At 39.0% G+C, this 20,777-nt stretch overlaps 1 protein-coding gene across 9 annotated transcripts in view; it reads left to right on the forward strand.

Annotated features, from left to right (window-relative positions):
* The window catches only part of HDAC9 (histone deacetylase 9), a 477,431-nt gene that overhangs the window by 67,968 nt on the left and 388,686 nt on the right, over positions 1–20,777 (forward strand). The window contains exon 1 of one of the 9 annotated variants that reach the window (XM_050708534.1): positions 5,241–5,325. The exons of 5 other annotated variants lie outside the window; for them this stretch is intronic. In XM_050708534.1, the coding sequence (XP_050564491.1) occupies positions 5,289–5,325 (37 nt within the window). In that variant the 5' untranslated portion in view covers positions 5,241–5,288. Of the gene's footprint in view, positions 1–5,240; positions 5,326–20,777 lie in introns of those variants that run through there. 3 more of the 9 variants (XM_050708535.1, XM_050708537.1, XM_050708536.1) reach the window with 3 other exon arrangements.

Genomic DNA, 20,777 nt, shown 5'->3' on the forward strand with positions numbered 1-20,777 from the left:
AGGACCCTTTTCCAGTCTGTTGAATTGACTGTAACTTTGTTTAGTAGTAAAAGGTCACTTTTAAAAATAACAACGTTTCTGTTTTGTCCCCATGGACACCTTTTTGTAGAATCTGCTTTTATTTTTCCTACTCTCTTTTCTCCCCACCCTTTCAGCAAACATATTATAAAGAAACAGCTTAGGGAAATGAAACAAGCTGTCCAAATTTGTAAAAGTTGCACTTCCTCAAGGAATTTCAGCAATGTATAACAGTTGGTCTAAATGGGGATTGGAACAGTTTAGATATCTTTATTTGTTTTAATTTAAATGGGAAGGAGAACTGTAATGATTTCTTAAGAGAGCAAGGATGATTTTTTAGGAAATGGCTTGATATTTACATAGTTAACAGTTACACTGGAAGACAAATAGATATTAAATATGTAAAACAACTTTTCCTATTTTATAATGTGTTTTTCAAAATGAAAAAAATAGCTATTTTTTGTATTGCGGTGGTGTTAATGTAGTAGAAACGTGAGCAAGCACAGCAGTGTTTGCACATTTAGAAGTGGAATGGATGTAGTAGTAGACACCATAGTTAACTACACCAAAATGTGTAATGTGCCCTATGTATGTATGGCATGTTTACCATGTGGCATATATATTAGCTATATATATATATAGCAACTAATGAAGGAAGCTGTATGCTACTGTGCTACCTCCAGTAGAATAATTTCTATCTACTTTAAAGCTTACTCAATAAGCTAGTTTGCAAGTGAATACTGAGATTTCAGCAGATAGTGAAAGGATTTTTCTATTGATTTTTCTAGAGAAGAGAGTATCCACTTCACGTGATGCAATCCATACATAGCATTAGTAATTTAGCTCTGTTCTTGTGATTTAAGCAACTGCTTTATCTTGTGCTGTGATTCTCATAATCTGTAGAAAGGCAGAAGCAGATACAGAGAGGAGTTGTGTGCAGGGCATACTAATAGGATTGCCAGCTTTGCTTCTCTTATGAGTTCCAAAGACCCCAGATTTGTGTATCTTCAGGAAAAGTGCTGAAAGCTTTTCATGGAGATTTGAAAGACAATCTATTGATTTAGTAACTACAGAGAGAATCTGATAGCTACTTTTGGGGGGCAATTTAAAGGTAGTTTTGTTGTTTTGGGGTATAGTTAGCATACATAAAGCACAGTTGCCCTTTTGTGTTTACAGGAATGTTGACTGTTTTAAGAGATGCTTTCAAACAAGTCTATTCAAAGTGTGCAGGTAGTGATAAGGTAGGTAGGCAATCATCACTGAATCACAGAATGGTTTGGATTGGAAGGGACCTTTAAACCTCTAGTCCAAGCTGCCTGCCATGGGAGATGAGGGGGGGGCTTTATGCAAAAGCTTAGATGGAAAAAATGTAAATTCAGAAGTAGTGGACAGTTTAGGAAAAAAAACTTTACCGTGAGGGTGGCCAAACAGCGGAACAGGCTTTCTAGAGAGGTGGTTGATGTCCCATGCCAGTCAGTGTTTAAGAGGCATTTGGACAATGCCTTCAATAATGTGCTTTAACTTGTGGTTAGCCCTGAAGTGGTCAGGCAGTTGGACTAGATGATCTCTGAAGGTCCCTTCCAATGGGACTGTTCTATTCTATTCTACTCCACCTATACTATTTTGATTTAAATGAGGTGTATTAATATTCTGAAAGCTACCAAATATTACACTGACTATGGAGTAGATGAAAGACCTATATGCAGTCATCTTCCCTTTCCCTCATTGATAAGGCTGAATGAGCACAGTTTGATTGAAGTCAGCAAAGGAGTACATATATGCTCCAGCTAGGGGTTTTATCCTCTGGGTAATCTGAATTCTGTTCTAGATTTTACTACAGACTACTTTATCACTCATTACAATTAAAATTTCTGGATCATGTACAGGTAGAAATCCAGGGAAAAACGTAAAGATGCCTAGATGATCTGGCACTATTTGAAGTCAATAACCCCTTTTCATATTATAATGTTAGTAGTAGCATTGTACCATGAGTTAACCAGTAGCAGAAAATCCAAGTATAGAATCCTTGGGGCTGTGCTGTTAGCATAGCTGTCCACCACTCAGTAATGTTCCTTTTTTTTTTTAAACTATATTTTATATATCATGTTGTGCAGCTGTCACCTTCCACAATGTGTGGTTTGTTTATTTATTTATTTTTGTTGTTGTTTTAAGCCTTTGAGGTAAATGAAGCACCACTGGTAGAGTATTTGACTTGAAGACAAGTGTCTGTGCAGTAGGCATGACAAACACTTGGAAAATAAGGCAATGCATCCTGGGTAGAGGAGATAAAAGGAAAAAATAATTATCTATTGGAATAACATAAATAATGTGTCGTTCGTATTTAGTGTACTTTTAAATGTTGATGTGAAAATCTCCTGTATTAGGAGTTACTTGCATTCAGTAACTTAAGAAATTCAAATATACGTATTTGTATATTTTAAAGAAGTAGCTTGACAGAAATCCTGTAAAGTGAAGAGAGGTTAATTCTCCTCTTCAGTGGACAGGCAAAAAAAATGTATATCTGAGGGAGTAAAGGAGAAAATTGATTGCGTGTTAATGATCATTTTGCAGAACATGTACGACACATGGATATTGCAGTAGATGCTAAAAATATGTAAATAACTTTGATTTTGGATGAGCCAGGGTAGTAATTATTTCAGAAGTGAAAAGGAATATTTAAAAAGCCTTAAGAGAAGACGTTTTCTTGGCATGTGGCTAAAGGCACAGCAACCCACCCTCAATTTCCCTGAATGAATGTGGTGGAAAGCCCGCAAAACTGCTCTGAATCTATCAGGCTCAGATTTCTTTGCATCAGTGCAGCCATTAGAAGGGAGAGAGAAGTTGTGCTTAAGCCAAAGGACATCTTTAGTGTTAACAATGGTAACAGCCCAGCTGTGAGTGAATCCATGTTGGAATAAATACATGCCATACATGGTTTTTACCATCAAGATGGAACTCTGGGACAGTTTTTTAATAGGGAGAAGGGGAGACCCCTAGCAGTTATGAATGTGAAATACTTGCTTACTATACCAGGAAACTGTGTCAGGAACAGGTAGCATCACCTGTCCACATTCTTACTCCTCCTGAGCAAAGTGCTGTCCCATAACCTCTACAAGTTGCATTTTCTCCAGGTTGTGGAGAGTCTCAGTCTCTCTGGACCCTGCTTCTTTCTCCTCTCAGGAGAGGGAAAATGGTTCTGCAGAGGTTGGTTAGTAAGTAAATAGCTCTGTTAATTTCTTAGATATTGTAAGATCGTTTGGACTGTCAAGCTACAGGAAATGGTGCTTGGCAATACCCAGCTAAATGCTGTTGCTGGCAAGATGAAACCAAAACGCTATGGTGAGTGTCCTGCCGTGAAAGAGAGTAACGATGTGTGCAGAACACGCTTCTGTTGGGCACGCTGAAAATTTTTGCATTTTGAAATGCAGCTTCTCCAGTGTGCTAGCTGAGCAATCCCTAGCTATGGGTGGGAGAAGGGAAACATGAGAGGCAGGGGAAGTATGACGGAGCCTGTGCTGGGTGTTTGTGAGGTTGTTCTCTCTAGAAAAGCCAGAGAGCTTCTGTGGGCTGCTGGCTGGGGTAGTGTCTTTGATGCTGGAGGAGGGAGGCACAGAGGGTGCAGTCCTTGTGGCTTCGCTCAAGTGTTGGTTTTTGGTATGTTGTGTGGTGGGGAGAAAGGTGGAGCATTGATCTAGCTTGTGATTTATCTCAAGTACTCAAAACCCTGAAAAACTGGATTGTTTCGGCACTGAATCTTTGATGTGCTTTAGAAATGCCGAAGGAAGGCATTGAGTAAAACACTAGACCACAAAATATAAAAATAAACTAGGGCTATTTCTGTGGCTTAGCTTAACCAGCTTGTGTTTAGCTGTTTTACATTATTGTAATGCACAAAAACAAAGGAAGATGTCTTGTTTTTTTCAAATACTGTTGCTAAAAGTAGAAATTCTTTCACAGTGTTTAAAGGAGCTTACTAAATCAGGACACAGAGGTTGTGTTAATTCTTTCAGAGCTCCTTTTGCAGGTGGTGTTAAGCTTTGTATTTTAGAAAAAATCACGGCTCAGCAATGAAATTGGAATTGGAAGTAAACTCCAAAGAACCAGATTGTTGCCTGGGATGAAGAAGCATACAGTGCAGGCATGAAAATACATATAAGGTGGAGCTTTAAGACAAAAATCATCTTATTAATTCAAAAGTAATGGTGTCCTTTTTAGTTGTTTTCTGTCTCTTGTTACCCTTGGTCACTTTTACCTGTAAGAAGTGATTATAAAATTCCACGATTTTGTTAGATAGCATCTGATTTTCATGTACAGGTGTATAAACACCTGTGCAGTGGTTGAAACACAAGACTGGGAGGATCTCACCCTCTTCTCCTCTGGGGAAGCATTGCTTTTGAGAAGTTGATGGGTCTGTGCTTTCTAACCTGAGATTTAACTAGTACAATTCAGTCAGTGATGTGCTATCAGAGTAATCGGCAAGTGATTCCCAAAGGGGAGGAGAGCTGTGGGAGTCAGCAGGAACTCATGTAGAGCACTGGATGACTTCTGGCAGCTGAGCCCAAGGTAAATGCAGTGGTGTTAACTGCAGGTTGAGGGAGAGTCAGTCTTATTGCAGAACACTGACCTGCCTGGCTAAGGAAGAGGTTTGCAGAACTGAATCTGAACCCTCTCGTTTAATTTTGAGTTTGGGAACAGTGCCAAGAGCTGGGTGGTTTTTTGTTTTGTTTTGTTTTTCCCTTAATGTGCCATGATACTCTGTGTTGTGTAATACATTCTGGCTTGTAGTTTAGATTAAAAATTGCTGTCCATAGACTCCAAAGTCAGCTGGATCAATTCTGTTGGGTAACTTGACTAATGATAAATACAGCTAATTTATTCTTCCATCCCCACTAATGCAGAATGGTCTGTGTTTTATTAGCTTCATTTCAAAGCAGCAATGAGAAAAAAGTACATGAGATTTTTTTCTACTTTTTTTTTTCCCAAGTAAGTTTGGATATTGTATCTAGTGTTTTATTGTGGCTCTGAGTATTAAACATCTTTACATCTGGTTTGAAACACAGCACTAATCCTACAAAACTGGTATGACTTCTTTTATTTGTTTAAAAAAAAAAAAAAAGAGGAACTGGGATGGTAAGCTGAATTATGAGCCCACATAGTTAGGTACTGCTATAAGAAGTGGGAGGGAATAACAGAACCAGTTAGTTGACTAACCACTTCCCTTCATTGTTGCTTTTAATATTAGAACAGCCTTGCTAGCTTTCTAAACCACCATGAGTTACAAAAATGAAACAATGTATGCTCTTGCTGGTAAGTTCCTTTCCTTTAAGATCTAAACTGAAACTAGAACTGGAATTGATCCCTAGTGATTTAAATCTGAATTAAGATGTATTGCTATATGTTTTCCGTAATCATAAAAAATATGGTACAGTGTGGTGTTGTTCATAGTAAACAAATCTAGGCAGTTACATTCCTGCCTTAACAGCAGATTTTCTTCATGCAGGGTCAGAAGGGTGTATCATGTGCATTTTGCATATGCATAATGATAAATTACAAACTTACTACTGAAGTAATAACAGTTGAAAAAAAACAATGCAAGCCTGTAAGGTCAGAAAGGTGATTTAAATGACTTTTTTGAATGAGCTGTAAAATGAGCTTCCATGTCTCTCTCAAGTACTATATGCTGTTCTGTGCTGTCCTTTCGTGAGCTGCAGTCATGTATGCTGGTTGCTATTACTATTTGGTTAGCTGGAGAATTCCTATTTCATGGTTTCTGTTGCAGGTCCTATTAGTAATAATTATCATAGTTAAAAATCTTAATATCTACACCTGTGCTGTAGTCTAATATTTCTTTTTGGACTGTGCCTGTTAGGCATATTTATATATATTTCATATATATATATATATAAAATACATTAAAATAAACAAATGCTGTTTGGTAGTCTTATTTCTAAATATATTCAATAACCTGATGTGATATGTAAGGCTGAAATAAATTTTGTTTATACTCTTGCCATGCTCACAGGATTGTCAATCGATGATACAGACTGTAAGAAGTAAAAGCCTGGTGTCTCAAGAGCATTACAGTTAAGGCTGTTTTTACTGGTCTGAATGGGAATTTGGTTGGATTCTCAGTACTGAGCAAAAAGCTGTAACTGGAGTTTCAGCTGTAACAGTTATTTCTTTTTTGTCTTATCTGTAATGTGTCTGTGAAGTGGCTAAATATACCCCAAAACTAGGGAAGGACATAATAGTTCATACTCTATTTTATAACATTGTTCATTTAGTGGGATGCACTAGCTTGTGTTGTCAGTATATTTATTTACTCAATAGATTTATGTGAAATGTATTGTCAGCTTTCTAATGATATACCTGTCCTCATAAATCAAAAAACAAAACAAAAAAACAAACAACCCCACAAAAATAACCGGAACAACATAAACCAACCAACCACCAACAACAAAAACTGGTGTTTTTTCTAGGGAAAGCATTGTTTTAAAAGGTGCAGTATTTTTTTACGTTCTTCATTCAAAACCTGAACGAATAATTACTTTATTGCAAGCTCTCTGTTCCCATTAATGCTCTACAATTTCTGCAACAGTTACTTTCAAAATAGCTTCTATGTTTTCCGATCACATTTGGATATTTGCTCTGAAAGACAAAAAGATTAAGCCAAATATTTTGGGAATTTTGTGAGGTTTATAAATTTTTGAAATGACTACACCTCAATTTCTATTCTCTTGCTGTAGAGCAGTAGAAGTGATTCCCTTTGAATCTGGCACAGGAGGAAAGGATGGACCATTTCCTGAAGATTCAGCTAGGAGCAAACCTTGAGTTAGCCAGCCACACTTGACCTAGAATATGGCTTTACTGTAATAAAAAGGCTTTCACCTAACCTATTGTTAATATCAATGTTTTTGGAGAGCCATAAGCAAAACATCCAGTAACTCTTGTAAGGAGAGAAAAAAAGTCTAAACAGCATACAAGTTACGGGGTAGTAATGGCTGCAGCATGTGTCAATTTTTGAAGCCACCCATATTGGTCATCTGAGCAAAATGAGTACAGCTAGCAAACAATTCCTTCTTATTGAAGTGACAAACAAAATAAGCTCGCTTTGCAGAGATCTTAACCCTAAATATTGCCCTCTGCCTTAACACTGAAGTTAATATTATTAATTCCCAGTTGCCCACAACGTGGGGTCCTCCTGCAATTCTTCAACTTTCCTTCATTCACATCCTTAACAAATTTTTGGCACCTAAGAGTTTGCTGTGTTGCAGTGTTCGATGCCAGACCCTCAGCAAATCTGCACTGTCCTTTAGAGTTTTGGTGCACCTATGACAAGATACACAAAGCGAGGGACTTGGTCAATGCTGCTTCCATTTGTCACCGTGCCAGAATTATGGAGATGTGTGGTCATCCCAGCTTTCGTTAGAGCCAAAAGCCAATGAAGCAAACAGCCTGATCCTCTCCCCCTTCACCTAGACTCCCAAGTGACAGAGCTGAAGCAGGCTGGTTTCCTGCGTGTCGAGGGAAGTGCCTGTTCTCCCTTGATGTAAACCCCACAGAAGGATCACTAATAAAATCTTTCCTCTCCCAGCTGCCATTTTTGGGAACCTAATGTTTTGGACCGTGTCAGGCTTGGCAGAAATCATTCTGTGAATTCAGAAGTTATTGTGATGAGGGCTTAACGGATAAGTTTCATTTCCGTAGGAAACCAGGCTAAAAATAAGTTCCTAGCTCTTCTGTATGTAGAGGAAAATTTTATACTGTTAGTACCAAGTTTCTTAAGAAATGGGAAGCAAAAAGTAATTGTTTTTAAAAACAGAACATTTTAGCCAAATGGTGTGGAGGACCTGTTGCTTATTTTTTAAGGTACTGAGTTGTCAACATTTTTTCCTCTTCTCTCTGGCATTCAGACATGCTTACAGCTGTTCCCGAGGCTCTCTTTTTGGTCTTAGAAACAGGCTTTGTGGCTTAGAAGTCTGAATATTTTACTGTCTGTGTTACCAGAGCGTAACCTCTGGGACCCTGAAGCTGTACTGTGTGTAAGACCAGTGTTGCCGATCCAGCACTTCATCTCAGAAATTTCCTAGAAAGCAATTCTAATATTATTCATCCCAATATTTGTGGTATTAATGGTCTTAACAAGTGTGCTTGTCTTATTGTTCATATTAATTCTTTGAACTGCCACTGAAATGAATGAACTTCATTGGGCTCTGAATATTTGAGGATGGTAAGGGGAGAAAATTCCTTCAAGCCAAGAAAGCCACTTTTTGAAACCTGTTTCCAGGTACAGCTTGGTGGTAAAGGATTTTCTTCCTCTAGTTCCTCTTCTTTTGCAGTTAGTTTTTCAAACAATAAATGTAGTACAAAATAGGTTTGGACAATGCTCTCAGACGTATGGTTTGATTTTTGTGTGCTCCTGTGTGGAGCCAGGAGCTGGACTTGATGATCCTTGTGGGTTCCTTCCAACTTGGGCTATTCAGTGGTTCTATGATGGCATGCTGTATATTATCACTCCTTAGAGTCGGATGGCACCTGGGGTACTTTAAATAATGGTTCTAAAATCCAATGGCATAATAATTCTGTAGGTGGGGAGGAATGGTGGTGGTGGGGTCTTTAATGCAGCTCAATTTGTGCAGTTGTTTCTGATAGCATATGAAAGAAATGAAGCTGTTCAGAATTTCACGGTTTATAGGATGAGGTATGTAGGAGACCCATCTGAACGTCTCTGTGGCAAATACACATTCCTTTGTTTCATGTGTCTGTAGTCTCACTCCCCATCGCAGATATTTAGAAGGTCCATACTGTATTTGTGATCTGCAGTTACTGTGGAGAGCAGGAAGCACTGGGGCCATGATTAGGATTTTATATCATTTCCATGGTGCATTCCAATCTTCACTACTAGTGCTGCTGTGCTGATAAGAAAGGTAATTTCAGTCATGTTTAGAGTAAAAGTGGGCTTTGATATTTCTAATTACATTTTTTTTTAACTCCAAAAGGAAGATTGTGGTTATGAAGCCCAAACTAGTCAGATTTGGAGGGCCTGTAGCTTGTAGGAGGTAGCAGCATTTTAAAACTTCTCTGCTTCTCCAAGCTGCTTCCTTTAGAACTCAGATAATGTCAGTACAGGTCTGGCAGTACAAGTTTTAAGAGTTAATAGATAATTTTAAATAATACAGTTCACTGAATAGTATGATTGATCAGAGGATTTTGTTGATTCAGTTATCTACCAAGTGTTGGTGGAAGACGAAGTGAAACAGCAATAGCTGTAATTGTGTATCAACAAGTTATGCAGGAACAGAGTTAAAATCCTCAAGTAACCACTTGAGAACATTTTAATGGAGGCTGGAAAACATTTGTACTAATTGAGCTTCTGTTTAGAATGATGTCTCTTGTGTCATAAATGTTAAGTCATTTTTATTCTTAATCATAACTTTTGTCAAATATTCTGGTAGGAGGCGTAATTGCAATCTGTTTGAAAGTAGAGGAAGCAGGAGAGTATACAACTCGGTGAGAAAGCTAAAAAGCTCCATATTTACAGTTGGATTTGATATAGCAAATATGAAATAACAGATGCTGATAATTGCCATCACTCTGACCTCTCCTTAGTGCTGTTACTTTTTTAAAAATTATTCTTATTAATTTGATACTCTTAACCAAGGCTGTTACTAGAGCTCTCCTATTTCTTTTATGATTAATTTTGGCTTCATTAATGAAAACAATCCTGCTGCTGATGATTCTATAGTTTGTAATCCTGGTAATTGTAGATTTTCTTTAACTTTTTAGAGTCTGTCAAGTCTTTGTCATGTAAGAAATTGTACTGCTGCTGTTTATTTAAGAAATTGTATGATTCACGAGGTTTCTTTTGTTTCTTACAGGATCTATTTGAAAATTCTATGCATTTTGTACTATCAAGGCAAAGATTGCAGGACTTAACACATTGTTTTAATACAGTAGAAAATAATAACTGAGAAGATAAATAGTACAGTTCGTTGAGTAACAGTGATCAGCATTATTCGTTTCATCTTTGGTATTATGATTCCACCTCCTTTTGTGGATGCCTTCACAGGGAGAAGGTGAAGAAAAGAAACAGATTATTTTAGGCAGGTGACCCCATCATTTAAGAAATCTTCTGAATTTTAAGATGTGAGGTCATAAGCATGTTTTAGAGATCGTGACTTTATTATTAGTTTATTTTTTAACTTACAGATTTCTGTTTGCCAATATTCTAGCAAGATTACTAACATGATAACTTGGAAGGATGAACTTTTATATGAAAATATGTAGCAAAGTGGGAGTAAAGTTATGCCAGTTGAATTTTTGACTGACAGATGAAGTTTTTTCTTGTATTTTTCCCCCTCTGTGTTTTACCAGAATGTGGAGAAGACTTGACTGTGAGAACCAGGTTTATCCTTTTTTGTACTCTGAATTCAACATGCAGTTGAACCTTGTTTAATAATAATTCGGCAAAAATTCTGAAGAATATGATTTTTTTTCTCAGGCATGTTTGTCTGAAAATGCCATGCAATATTTCCGTAGTGAATATTTGTTGTTTATAACCAAACCATTTTCTCTCTTATGTCATGCACATCTTTCTTGCATACCTAGTGTGGAGATAGAATTAGGAGAACTGTTTTATTTTCCATGAAGGCATGGCAAAACTTGGAGTATGTCAGCTGAGGAGTGTTATACCTTAAATTAATTATTTGCTAATTAACATAGGGTATTTATCATGCTTGAACACATATTTGTAGACCAGAACAAATGTGTGGAAATATACTATTTCACAAAAGCATCTCTAGTGCTTTGAATTGATTCACAATAAGTTAATTACATGGAGGAGATACAGAATTGTTCTAGAACCTGATTCAGGCTTAAAAATGACATTTTCTGTTATTAATGCTTGGTTCTTAAACCCATAACCGAAAGTCATGTATAGCCTGCAGGTTATGTATTTGAGGAAAATAAACCAAGCCTGTACTTGGACGGCGATGTTGTGTTGTGTATGTAGGTAGGATCCACTCATTTTCTCTTGCTTCCAGTGCTCTTCACTGTGATAATCTGTTCCATCTGCATGACAGCATTCTAGACTCGCTTTGGTTTTATGGGATTATATGAGGATCTTGGCTATCTACTGTCCTATTTGCAAAGAATTACCATAACAGGGATGCAGACTATATGCATGTAAGTATAGTATTTTATTACATTTTCTGTGAGATGCAGTAAATTACCTCGACACGCTATTTCTTATCCAAATTTTTCTTTATTTTTTAATGAGACAAAACCTCCAAACAATTAAAAAACCAAGAAATATCTTTCATTTTTGCAAATCACAGTTTTCAGCAGTTTATTTATATGCAATGCATGACTAAGCTGCTTTCTTGGGTGGTAAAGCTGCAACTTTCCCTTGGGCCTTTCTAAATCTCACCTAGTTCAGGGAGCTATTTTGGCTCTATTTTCAAGTCCAAAGTACAGCACTATGCTCTCCCCGAAAGTTATCTTCTTTCTAACCCATTTTTATGAAAATTAGTCATGTTTCAAATACTAAATCTGTTTCAGAATTGATTCAGCTGCTTTCTGTCACCATTCCCTCATTGGTTTTACTTCAGCAAAATTCATAATCTTGATTCCATAGCTGTAACATCAGTAGGTCAGCACATCCTTCTTAGCCAGATGTGAGTTTGCTGTTTCCATGCTGCAGACAGCTGGAAGATCATCCTGTCTGCATCCCAAGCTTACAGTGAACTGTGCTGGTTCTATGCCCAAACTAGTACTTCTTAGCAGCTAGTGTTCAGTGCTGTCCTGATTGAAGTTAAACAGTTTTCAATTAGCCTAGGAGGCAGTCAGAGCTTTATTGCATATTCCTGCAAAGATGTTAATAGTATTTCCATTTAAATCCATGGCAAAGATGTTAATAGTATTTCCATTTAAATCCATGGCAACTCTTCCCTTCTGTGCCTGTCCGTGAACACATATACACTTTGACTCCATAGTTTGAAAGAAGGCATGAAGATGATAATAGATAATCTTCAATTAGGTTCTAGAATAATGACTAGAAGACATACTGTAGTAAAGATAGTTTTATTTTTTGAAGGATTTTTCAATTATGTGCAGTGCAGAACTCTACATGTAGGACAGTATGTAACTGGTGTTTGCTTGGAACCTTGTGGTGGTTTTACCCTGCTGGGCAGGTGAACTCCACCACAACCACTCTCTCACTCCCCCTTCTCAAGGGGAAAGGGGGAGAAAATAAGATGGAAAGGGCTCAAGGGTTCAGATAAGGACAGGGAGAGCACTCAACGATTATGGTCATGGACAAAACAGACTCAGCATAGGGAGATTAATATAATTTATTGCCTATCACTAGTGGACTAGAACAGTGAGAAACTAAAACCACTTTTCTCCCCTTCTCTGACCTCCCCCTGAGCGGTGCATGGGAACAGGGAATGGGGGCTGCGGTCAGTCCCTAACACTTCATCTCCACTGCTCCCTCACGGTCACTCTGCCCCTGCTCCATATGGGGTCCCTCCCATGGGATGCCGGCCTTCCCGAACTGAGCCTGTGGGGGCTGCCCACAGGCAGCAGCTCCTCAAGAACTGTTCCCACATGGCTCTGTACCACGGGGTCTATCTCCCAGGAGCAAACTGCTCCAGCACGGGTCCCCCACAGGCGGCAGCTCCCCCCAGACCCCTGCTCCTGCATGGGCTCCTCTCCACAGGCTGCAGCTCCAGCCCGGGGCCTGCTCCTGCGGGAGCTCTCCATGGGCCGCAGCCTCCTCCAGGCCACATCCACCTGCTCCACCGGGGGCTCCTCCACGGGCTGCAGCGTGGAGATCTGCTCCGTGTGGGACCCATGGGCTGCAGGGGGACAGCCTGCTCCACCAGGGGCCTCTCCACAGGCTGCAGGGGAACTGCTGCTGCGTGCCTGGAGCACCTCTTGCCCTCCTGCTGCACTGACCTTGGGGGCTGCAGGGCTGCTTCTCACCCAGCTCCCTCCCAGCTGCTCTTGCACAGCAGTTTTTTTGTTTTTTTTTTTTTTTCCCCCTTCCTTAACTCTGCTCTCCCAGAGGCCCACCCAATGTCGCTCCCTGGCTCAGCTCTGGCCATCAGCAGGTCCCTTTTGTGAGCTGGCTGGAGCTGGCCCTGACCTGACATGGGGCAGCTGCTGGGCTCTGCTCACTGAGGCTGCCCCTGCAGCCCCCCCTGCTACCAAGCCCTTGCCACGTAAAAACCTGAAGTCAAAATGATCTCTTATGAAGTTTGGTAGGAAAGCCATTTATTTCAGTTGTGCTGGTACCATCACAGTCTTTCCCTGTTGTGTCTCATTCTCAGTCAAAGCCATACAAAGATATAATGTGCCTATTGTAAATAAAAACAGGAAAAGAACTATCCTGGTTTCCTTATTTTCTTCTAAACAAAATGTATTCCTGAAGTCTAAATATGCCTTACCAGTTGGAAGTTGGGATGTTTTGATGTCAGAAAAAAAATTGAATGTTAAACAGGTCTGTCTTTGTGAAGTTAAACAACTATATATGCAAATAAAGTCACTCCTCTAATTAAAATTCAGTTGGTTATTAAAAACGGAATTAAAATGACGGTGAAAGAACAGCCTCAGGTGTATGACTGCACATTCCAAAGTGGTACATTTAATGTTTATGCAGAAGGTTTTTTTATATTTTAGAAAGTGATTAGCACCTTGGCTATACTGCTTTCAGGAGTCTTTTTTTTTTTTTTTTTCTAACAGTGCATACGATTTCCAGATTTTCTTTCAACATTGGTGACCTACTTAGAAAAAAAGTTCTGATTAGGACCATGTAATATACTCCCTCAGTTTGGAAGTGTCTTTGGGTAATGTATTGTGGAGAAAAGTAATCTCATCTAGGAGCGTAAATGGACCCTATCACATTTTAAGATATAGATTTTTTTTCCTTTCTATTCTCTGTGCCTAATTTAGTCCTCAGATGCAGCTCTCTGTTTAATGAATCCACATTCAACTGGCATGCTTTACCAATAGCTTAATTCTGTTTGCATACAAATTCTTTTCTTCCTCTGTTGATTAAAAAGAATCCCTCCCTTTGAAGTCAGATGGCACAAATAGAGCATAACAAGTTGTTTGTTATGAAATTAAGCTTTTGATTATTTCACATTTTTAGAGTCCTGTAAAGAACTACATAGCAAGCAGGGCACAAACAGCCGTGTCCCCAAAAGGCAAAGGTGACTTCTAGTTAGGAAAAACCTGGAGGCAAGCGGAATGCAGATGAACACAGAGCACAATGCCTGCCAGCTGGACTGCAGAGGGACCAGGATGGTTTGGAAAGGACTCCACAGTTCCCATTTCTTAATTTATCTGCCTTCCCATGATGAGCATTTGTTAATGGGATGGACAGAATGGGATAATATGCATTACCTGGGAATTGTTGAGAGAGTTCCTAATTAATTCTCTTTCAAAACACTTAATAGCTGCAGATGGTTCTGGAAAAGACAGTCCTTCCCTAAGATATATTGAGGAGTAAGAGTTGGCACATTTAGGGCTGATGAGGAAGAACATCTTATAAAAGTCTTCTGCATTGCTTCACCTAGACCTTATAGTGGCCTTATAGCCTAGACCTTATAGCATTGGTGGTAAGGACCTGTCTGTCATCACTGTAATTTGCCTAAGATGAGGATGGATAACTCCCAGTTTGGGGGTAGATTATGTAAAGACTCATAAAGATTTATGTAATAAATTATTGAATTTGCCTTTTGCAATTAAATGCGATTGTTTGGCTTTAGAGATTCCCACCCCACTTTCTGAATTTCTTTTTTTTTTTTTTTTTGGGGGGCGGGTGGGGAGGAATGTTTGGTGATCATTCCTAGATACATTTTGCATTTTTTCCTCAAAGTTGCTCCTCGTACTACAGTGAACTGAGTCAAAACACATTTGGGGTGCATACTGTCAGTCCTTAGGAGAGCTGTCTAATCACACAGGATGACTATAAGCCTGTGGAGAAGGATTTCTTTTTTTATTAGTTTCTTTTTCTCCCTCATTCATCTTCATGTATTATTATAGATAAGGAATGCAGTACTGGATTACAGTTATTTGTATGTTTAATATGTGACATTTGTTTGACAAATACTTGTCTGCACTGCATTTTATTTTGACTCTGAAATCACAGCCCAGTGTTATAAATTCAATTATTCACACTGCAGTCCAAGTTCAGTGCTTTTGGTAATGAGAACAAATGAGACGCTCTTTTTCAAATAGACTTCTTGTGCATGATTTCAATTCATTTTAATTTTTACTGTATTTAAAAATGCCATTTTGGGCATAACTAGTTAGGTTTTTCTCCCCAGTCTAATTGCCTTTAATAGGAATTTATAGTTCATAAACTTGTCAGGGAGCAAAAAAAAATTATACGGTTGGAGAAGTAAATGGACAGAATGCCTAAGCATTGAAAATAATATTACATCATTTTTATGTTATGGAAATATTCTGAACAATTGGACTATTTCCTGGATTTAACTGAGATGGTTACTTTGTAAAATCATCTTCAGTAATAAATGTCTAAGTAACAGGCTTTAGCAGAGCAAAAAAATAGTTTCAAGCTGTAGGTAGAGATTTTTTCAATTGTGTATCCATGCATTGAATGTATTGAATTTTTTTTAAAAAGAAAAAATGTTAAAATTCCATAATTACTTCTTATAATGCTATTTCAATATTCAGTCGCAATTTCATAATGCGAGTTACACGACTGAAGTAAAGTTGAAATATGGTAAGAACAATTTCAGTGCTGTCAAAACCACTTATTTTTAATTTACTCTGTAGTTGTGTAGTACAAGATTGAGATTGTGGTGGAAGCAGATAAAGATGTTGGAATTTATCTCTGAGTTCAGTGTGTGTGAAGCCATTTTTGTTCTCTGTGGTTTTCCACAATGTATCTATTCTTACTTTTTAAAATTGTTTTTCCTTTCTATTATTTCTTTGAGTTCAGGTTTGTAAAAGAATGTGAAATTGATGTCCAATCACTGCAGTGAACTTAGTAAAATTATCAAAAATATATTATTCTGATAACACTATCCTTGATTCTTTTGTAAACTAATTTATTACTCAGATATTTCTTGGTAGGAAATGGAGAACTAAACTTTGTATGTAAGGTTTTTCAGGAACTTAGAACTTATTAAAAGTGAAATGAATGGACTGGGAAAGTCTAAATGACCACCCATGGCAACTGATGTTGAAATCTGTCTGTGTGCTCTGCTATTTTTAAAAATACCTGTGGAATGTTTAGAAAATTATTTGTTATATAGTTTTTGTCCTTTTTTTTTTTTTTGGTCAGTATTGTTAAGTGTAGAGAAAGGAAAAGGTTGAATAGATACAGTGATAAGATAAAAGGCATTGTTTGCAGAACTGTGTACATTTTATATACATACTTGTGTAATGATAGCAGTGTTCCTCTAGTTTTCTGTTTTCTTTGTTTAGTCACGTATCAAGTTATTATTCCTATCTCAACACAGATGCCAAGTAGGTGGCTAGCTGTAATGTTTTTTTGTAAGGACACTGATCTGCTTATGTTCCTTCATTGGAAAATGAGGTTTGTTTGCAAGTGTATGCCTCTTAAGTGTATGCTTCAAGTACTTTGTATGCATATCTTGTCATATTTGTTTTTCAGATCACCATTATAGCATAGTAGTATAAACATATAATGCAGAGGGCAATACTACTTCTGGAGCCGGAATGCAATTTATTCATTGTATATGCAAACTTTGATCACATTAATTCTTTGGTCTGGCTTACTGGCTACACCTGTAGCATACAGCAACAATAAATGTTCCTATATCAAGGGGCTGCATTTTGTTTGCTGTGTTGACATTTCAGGTGCCTACAAAGTAGTGATACTGGTAAGTAACCAGATAGTATAAATTATGAAGTGCCTGTGGCTGATGATGGCTTTTTGAGTCATGGGCTTGCATGGTGAAAAGAAACAAAAATGGTATTGGAGTGCCCCAAAGTAGGTGTTACACAGACTCCCACAACAATCAGATCTGTTGAACAGAGCACTCAGTTGCTGGTCTGGATGGTGGCTCCTTGGAATGGTGTCTTCAGCTGGATTGGTGACTCTCCCCAACCATGGGTTGACTGAATACTTGTAGCTCAGCTGACTCATGGTCCTATGTAATACATGCATGATCCATTGCTGTGGAGTTTCTTAAGTTATGGACAAACAATCTCCTAAATAATCTTAACTACAAAGGCTGTTGTATGTGGCTGTTTCTACCTCTGCAGAAACAGTTCGTTATTTTCAAGTGTCTTATCTACATACAATTTAGTTAATTCTGCTGCAGAAACTGCCTGAATGTCTCTCTGGAATGGGCAGAGACTCTGCTCAAGATGTTAATCTACACTTGAAGCAGATGAGTTTGTCAAGGCACAGCAGGACCTACCCAGGGGAATCATTAGAACCATCGCAAATTCCCACATGGCAAGTTCCTTTAGCAATTAGTCAAATACTTAAGTATTTGCAACTCAAGTTGCAAATAAGTACTTTATCTCATCTCTGTAGATAAGTACCTGGGGAGTTCCTGGACCACCCTGGGAATTAGACATAGTAGACATAGCAGATATGGTCCTGGGGAGAAAGAACTTGCTTTTTCAAGGATCTCTTCTTCCAAGCTCAGGAACAATCAATCCTGATGTGCAGAAAAACTAACAAAATTCGGACATTCAGCACTCGAGCATGCAAGAAGTCAAGGCAGGGACAGATGGCTGAAGGAATACAGAGCTACTGGGTTAGGAGAGCCAGAACTCATGTGGAATCGAATCTGTCAAGAGACGTTAGAATAAGAGCAACAAGAGGGAGAAGGGCTTCTGCAGGTGTATCAGCAGCAAAAGGCAAAACAAGGAAAATGTGTGCTCACTACTGAATGACACGGGGGATCCTGGTGGCAGGGAACATGGAAAAGGCCAAGATACTCAATGCCTTCTGCCCCTCTGTATTTACTGATAAGACTGACCTTCAGGAATCCCAGGTCCCAATCTGGGACCAGTGGGAAAGTCTGGAGCACTGAAGGCTGGCACTTGGTAGAGGAGGATCAAGGAACACTTAAACTGGACACACACAAGTCCATGGGAGCTGATGGGATGCCCCCATGAGTGATGGGGGAGCTGACTGATGTCATTGCTAGGCCACTCTTGCTTATCTTTGAAAGGTGGTGGTATTTAGGAGAAGTTCCTGAGTACTATAGGAAAGTAAATGTCATTCCTTCATGAAAGTCTAGGAGGAAAGCACGGAGAACTGTGGTCTGGTTAGCGTCACCTTGATCCCTGGGAAAGTGGTGGAGCCAATAATCCTGGAAGACACTTCCAAACATATGATGGATGAGAAGGTAATTGGGAGTCGTCAGCATGCATTTATGAAGGAGAAGTCATGCTTGACCAACCTGATATAGCCTTCTACAATGCAATGCTTAGAAAAATGGTTGAGGGTAAAGCAGTGGATGTTGTTTCTCTTGACTTTAGCAAGGCTTTGAGCACTGTCTCCCATGACATCTATGCAGATAAATGGAGAAATACAGATAAGTGGTCTGAAAACTGGCTAAACTCACAGGCTTAAAGGGTTGTGTCCTGCTGCCCAAAGGTCCAGCTGTAGGCCAGTCAGTAGAGTGCCCCAGGGGTCAATAACTGTTGCTAGTACTGCTTAACAGCTTCACTAAGCACATTGGCAGTGGGCCACCAGCAGTATCATGCAGGACTTTGCTTTTGTCTTTGTTGAACCTCAACATGGGGAGGCATAACTGTGCACCAATACAAGTTGGGGGCCAACTGCAGCTTTGCAGAGAAGGACCTGGGGCTCCTGGTGGACAGGACATCAAACAGGAGCCAGCAATGCTCCTTGCAGCAAGGAGGTGTAACAGCGTCTTAGGTTGCATTAGGCAGTTCTCTGTTTAGATATGTGGCTCTGTCTTCAGAAATTTCAGCATACAGATTTTTGAAAGACATGTAAATATCTACATAAACAGAATCTTTGAAAATATAGCTGAGATGCAAATGTCCTGGCCTGTATGTTGTTTTAGTCCCCCCACCTTTTTTTTAAAAAAAAAAAAAAAAAATACATAGTTAAAAGTAGCTTTTGCAAGAGCTTAAAAATCTGACTGCTCTCAGGGAAACTGCTTCAATCAGTTATACCTTCATCTTTATCACATTTATCATCTTTATCATCATCACCTTTATCTTCATCTCTCAACAATGATTCTTAGAAAGTAATGTGAAAGAATGAATGGGTTTAAAAGAAAAATGGTATTTGTGGTAAGCTGCAAAAATTGATTAGCTTTAGCTAATTTTATCTTCCAAAACATGCTATAATATACATGTTATAGCTAAGTGGCAAAACTGGTATAATTTCTGGAAGTGTCTGTTATAGTGATGTATTGGGATAAGGCCGCCCCCCAAAATGGGTTCAAAAGTCAAATCCTGCTTCCGTGGGCCTAATGCTGCGTACTGCAGATTCTGGCTTTTGCAGTTATTCCTTGAAAGTGGCAACACTTTGGGGCACGTGCTGCTGTCACTTTGGGGCTCTCAGAGTAACTGTTTCATGTGAATAACCTAAACCTTGTTTTGGCTTTCAAACACCCCATCCTCCAATAAATCTTTTTGAAAAGAAAATAAAAAGGTATCGATTTTAACAGTGCATGTGGAGATGTGGAGTCACACACCATTAGATGCCCTTCTGAAGTAGGGTAGTGCTTAAGTTATGTCATCCCAGGACCTTTTTTTATAGTGCCATTAAATAGAGAATTGCTTCTCACTAGTGTTTCTTAACGCTAAGCCTACTTCTTTTGTTCGTAGATATTTCTTTACCCTTCAAGTGCTTTCAAAAGAGCTTGCCAGAAAGTCCTGAGTATGTAACCATCACAGAAAATATGGGCAAAGTTATAAAATCTATGCTTTAAAAAAAAAAAAAAAAAAAAAAAAAGATTGTAAGGGATATCTCCTATTGTATGAAATAGTTGGCAGCCCTCCATGTGAAGGTTCAATGGATGGCATTTACATCTACTCTGCCTCTCAGACACAAGGTAGACACTTTTGGAAAGCCAAGACTTTCTCAGGCTGAGGATTTCTTTGTCTTTTACAAAGCAAAAAGCAATTCTTCAAGGACTTTTTCAAGCTTCGGTTTAGTTCTGAGGTAAACTGAAATGAGGCATACAGCTGAAAAGTGTTTCAGAGAGGATCTGATAAAGGACTTTTGTGTAATCCTAAAATGTGAAACAACCTAAGGAGGTTAATATTGCTTGGAAAGGCTCTTGAGATGCTGTTATATTGCATGGATTACCTTCAAAGACTGCAGTGCTGTGCAGAACTGGAAAAGTGCCAATGTGACTTTGAACAGGTTTGGGCCACCCTTTTGTGGAGCTGTGGGTGCTGGAGCAGCAGGAGCAGGTGCTCCTGGAGGGAGGATGAGCAAGAGCTGGGGGGACCCAGTGGTCAGCAGGCAGGGGTGTCATCAGCCAGAGCCCAAACCCACAGCACTGCATGGGATGAGCAGCCAGACTCGGAGGCAGGGGCCAGGTCCAACCAGGAGAACAGATCATAAGGCATCCCGGCAGTCAGGCGTGTCCCAGTTTTTGGGCTTTTGTTCTTTCTTGGTCTAGTGGATGGTGTTTCCCATCTCAGAAATGAGTTGGTATTTGGAGAAGCAATAGTCTAGGCTGAATGAAAAATAATAAAGTAAGTCACAGAGGGCTGATGCCATTTCCTGCAAGTGAGAACCCCCTCACCCCTTGCAA

Source organism: Cygnus atratus, chromosome 2 (genome assembly GCF_013377495.2).
Source record: "Cygnus atratus isolate AKBS03 ecotype Queensland, Australia chromosome 2, CAtr_DNAZoo_HiC_assembly, whole genome shotgun sequence".
Lineage (NCBI taxonomy): Eukaryota > Metazoa > Chordata > Aves > Anseriformes > Anatidae > Cygnus > Cygnus atratus.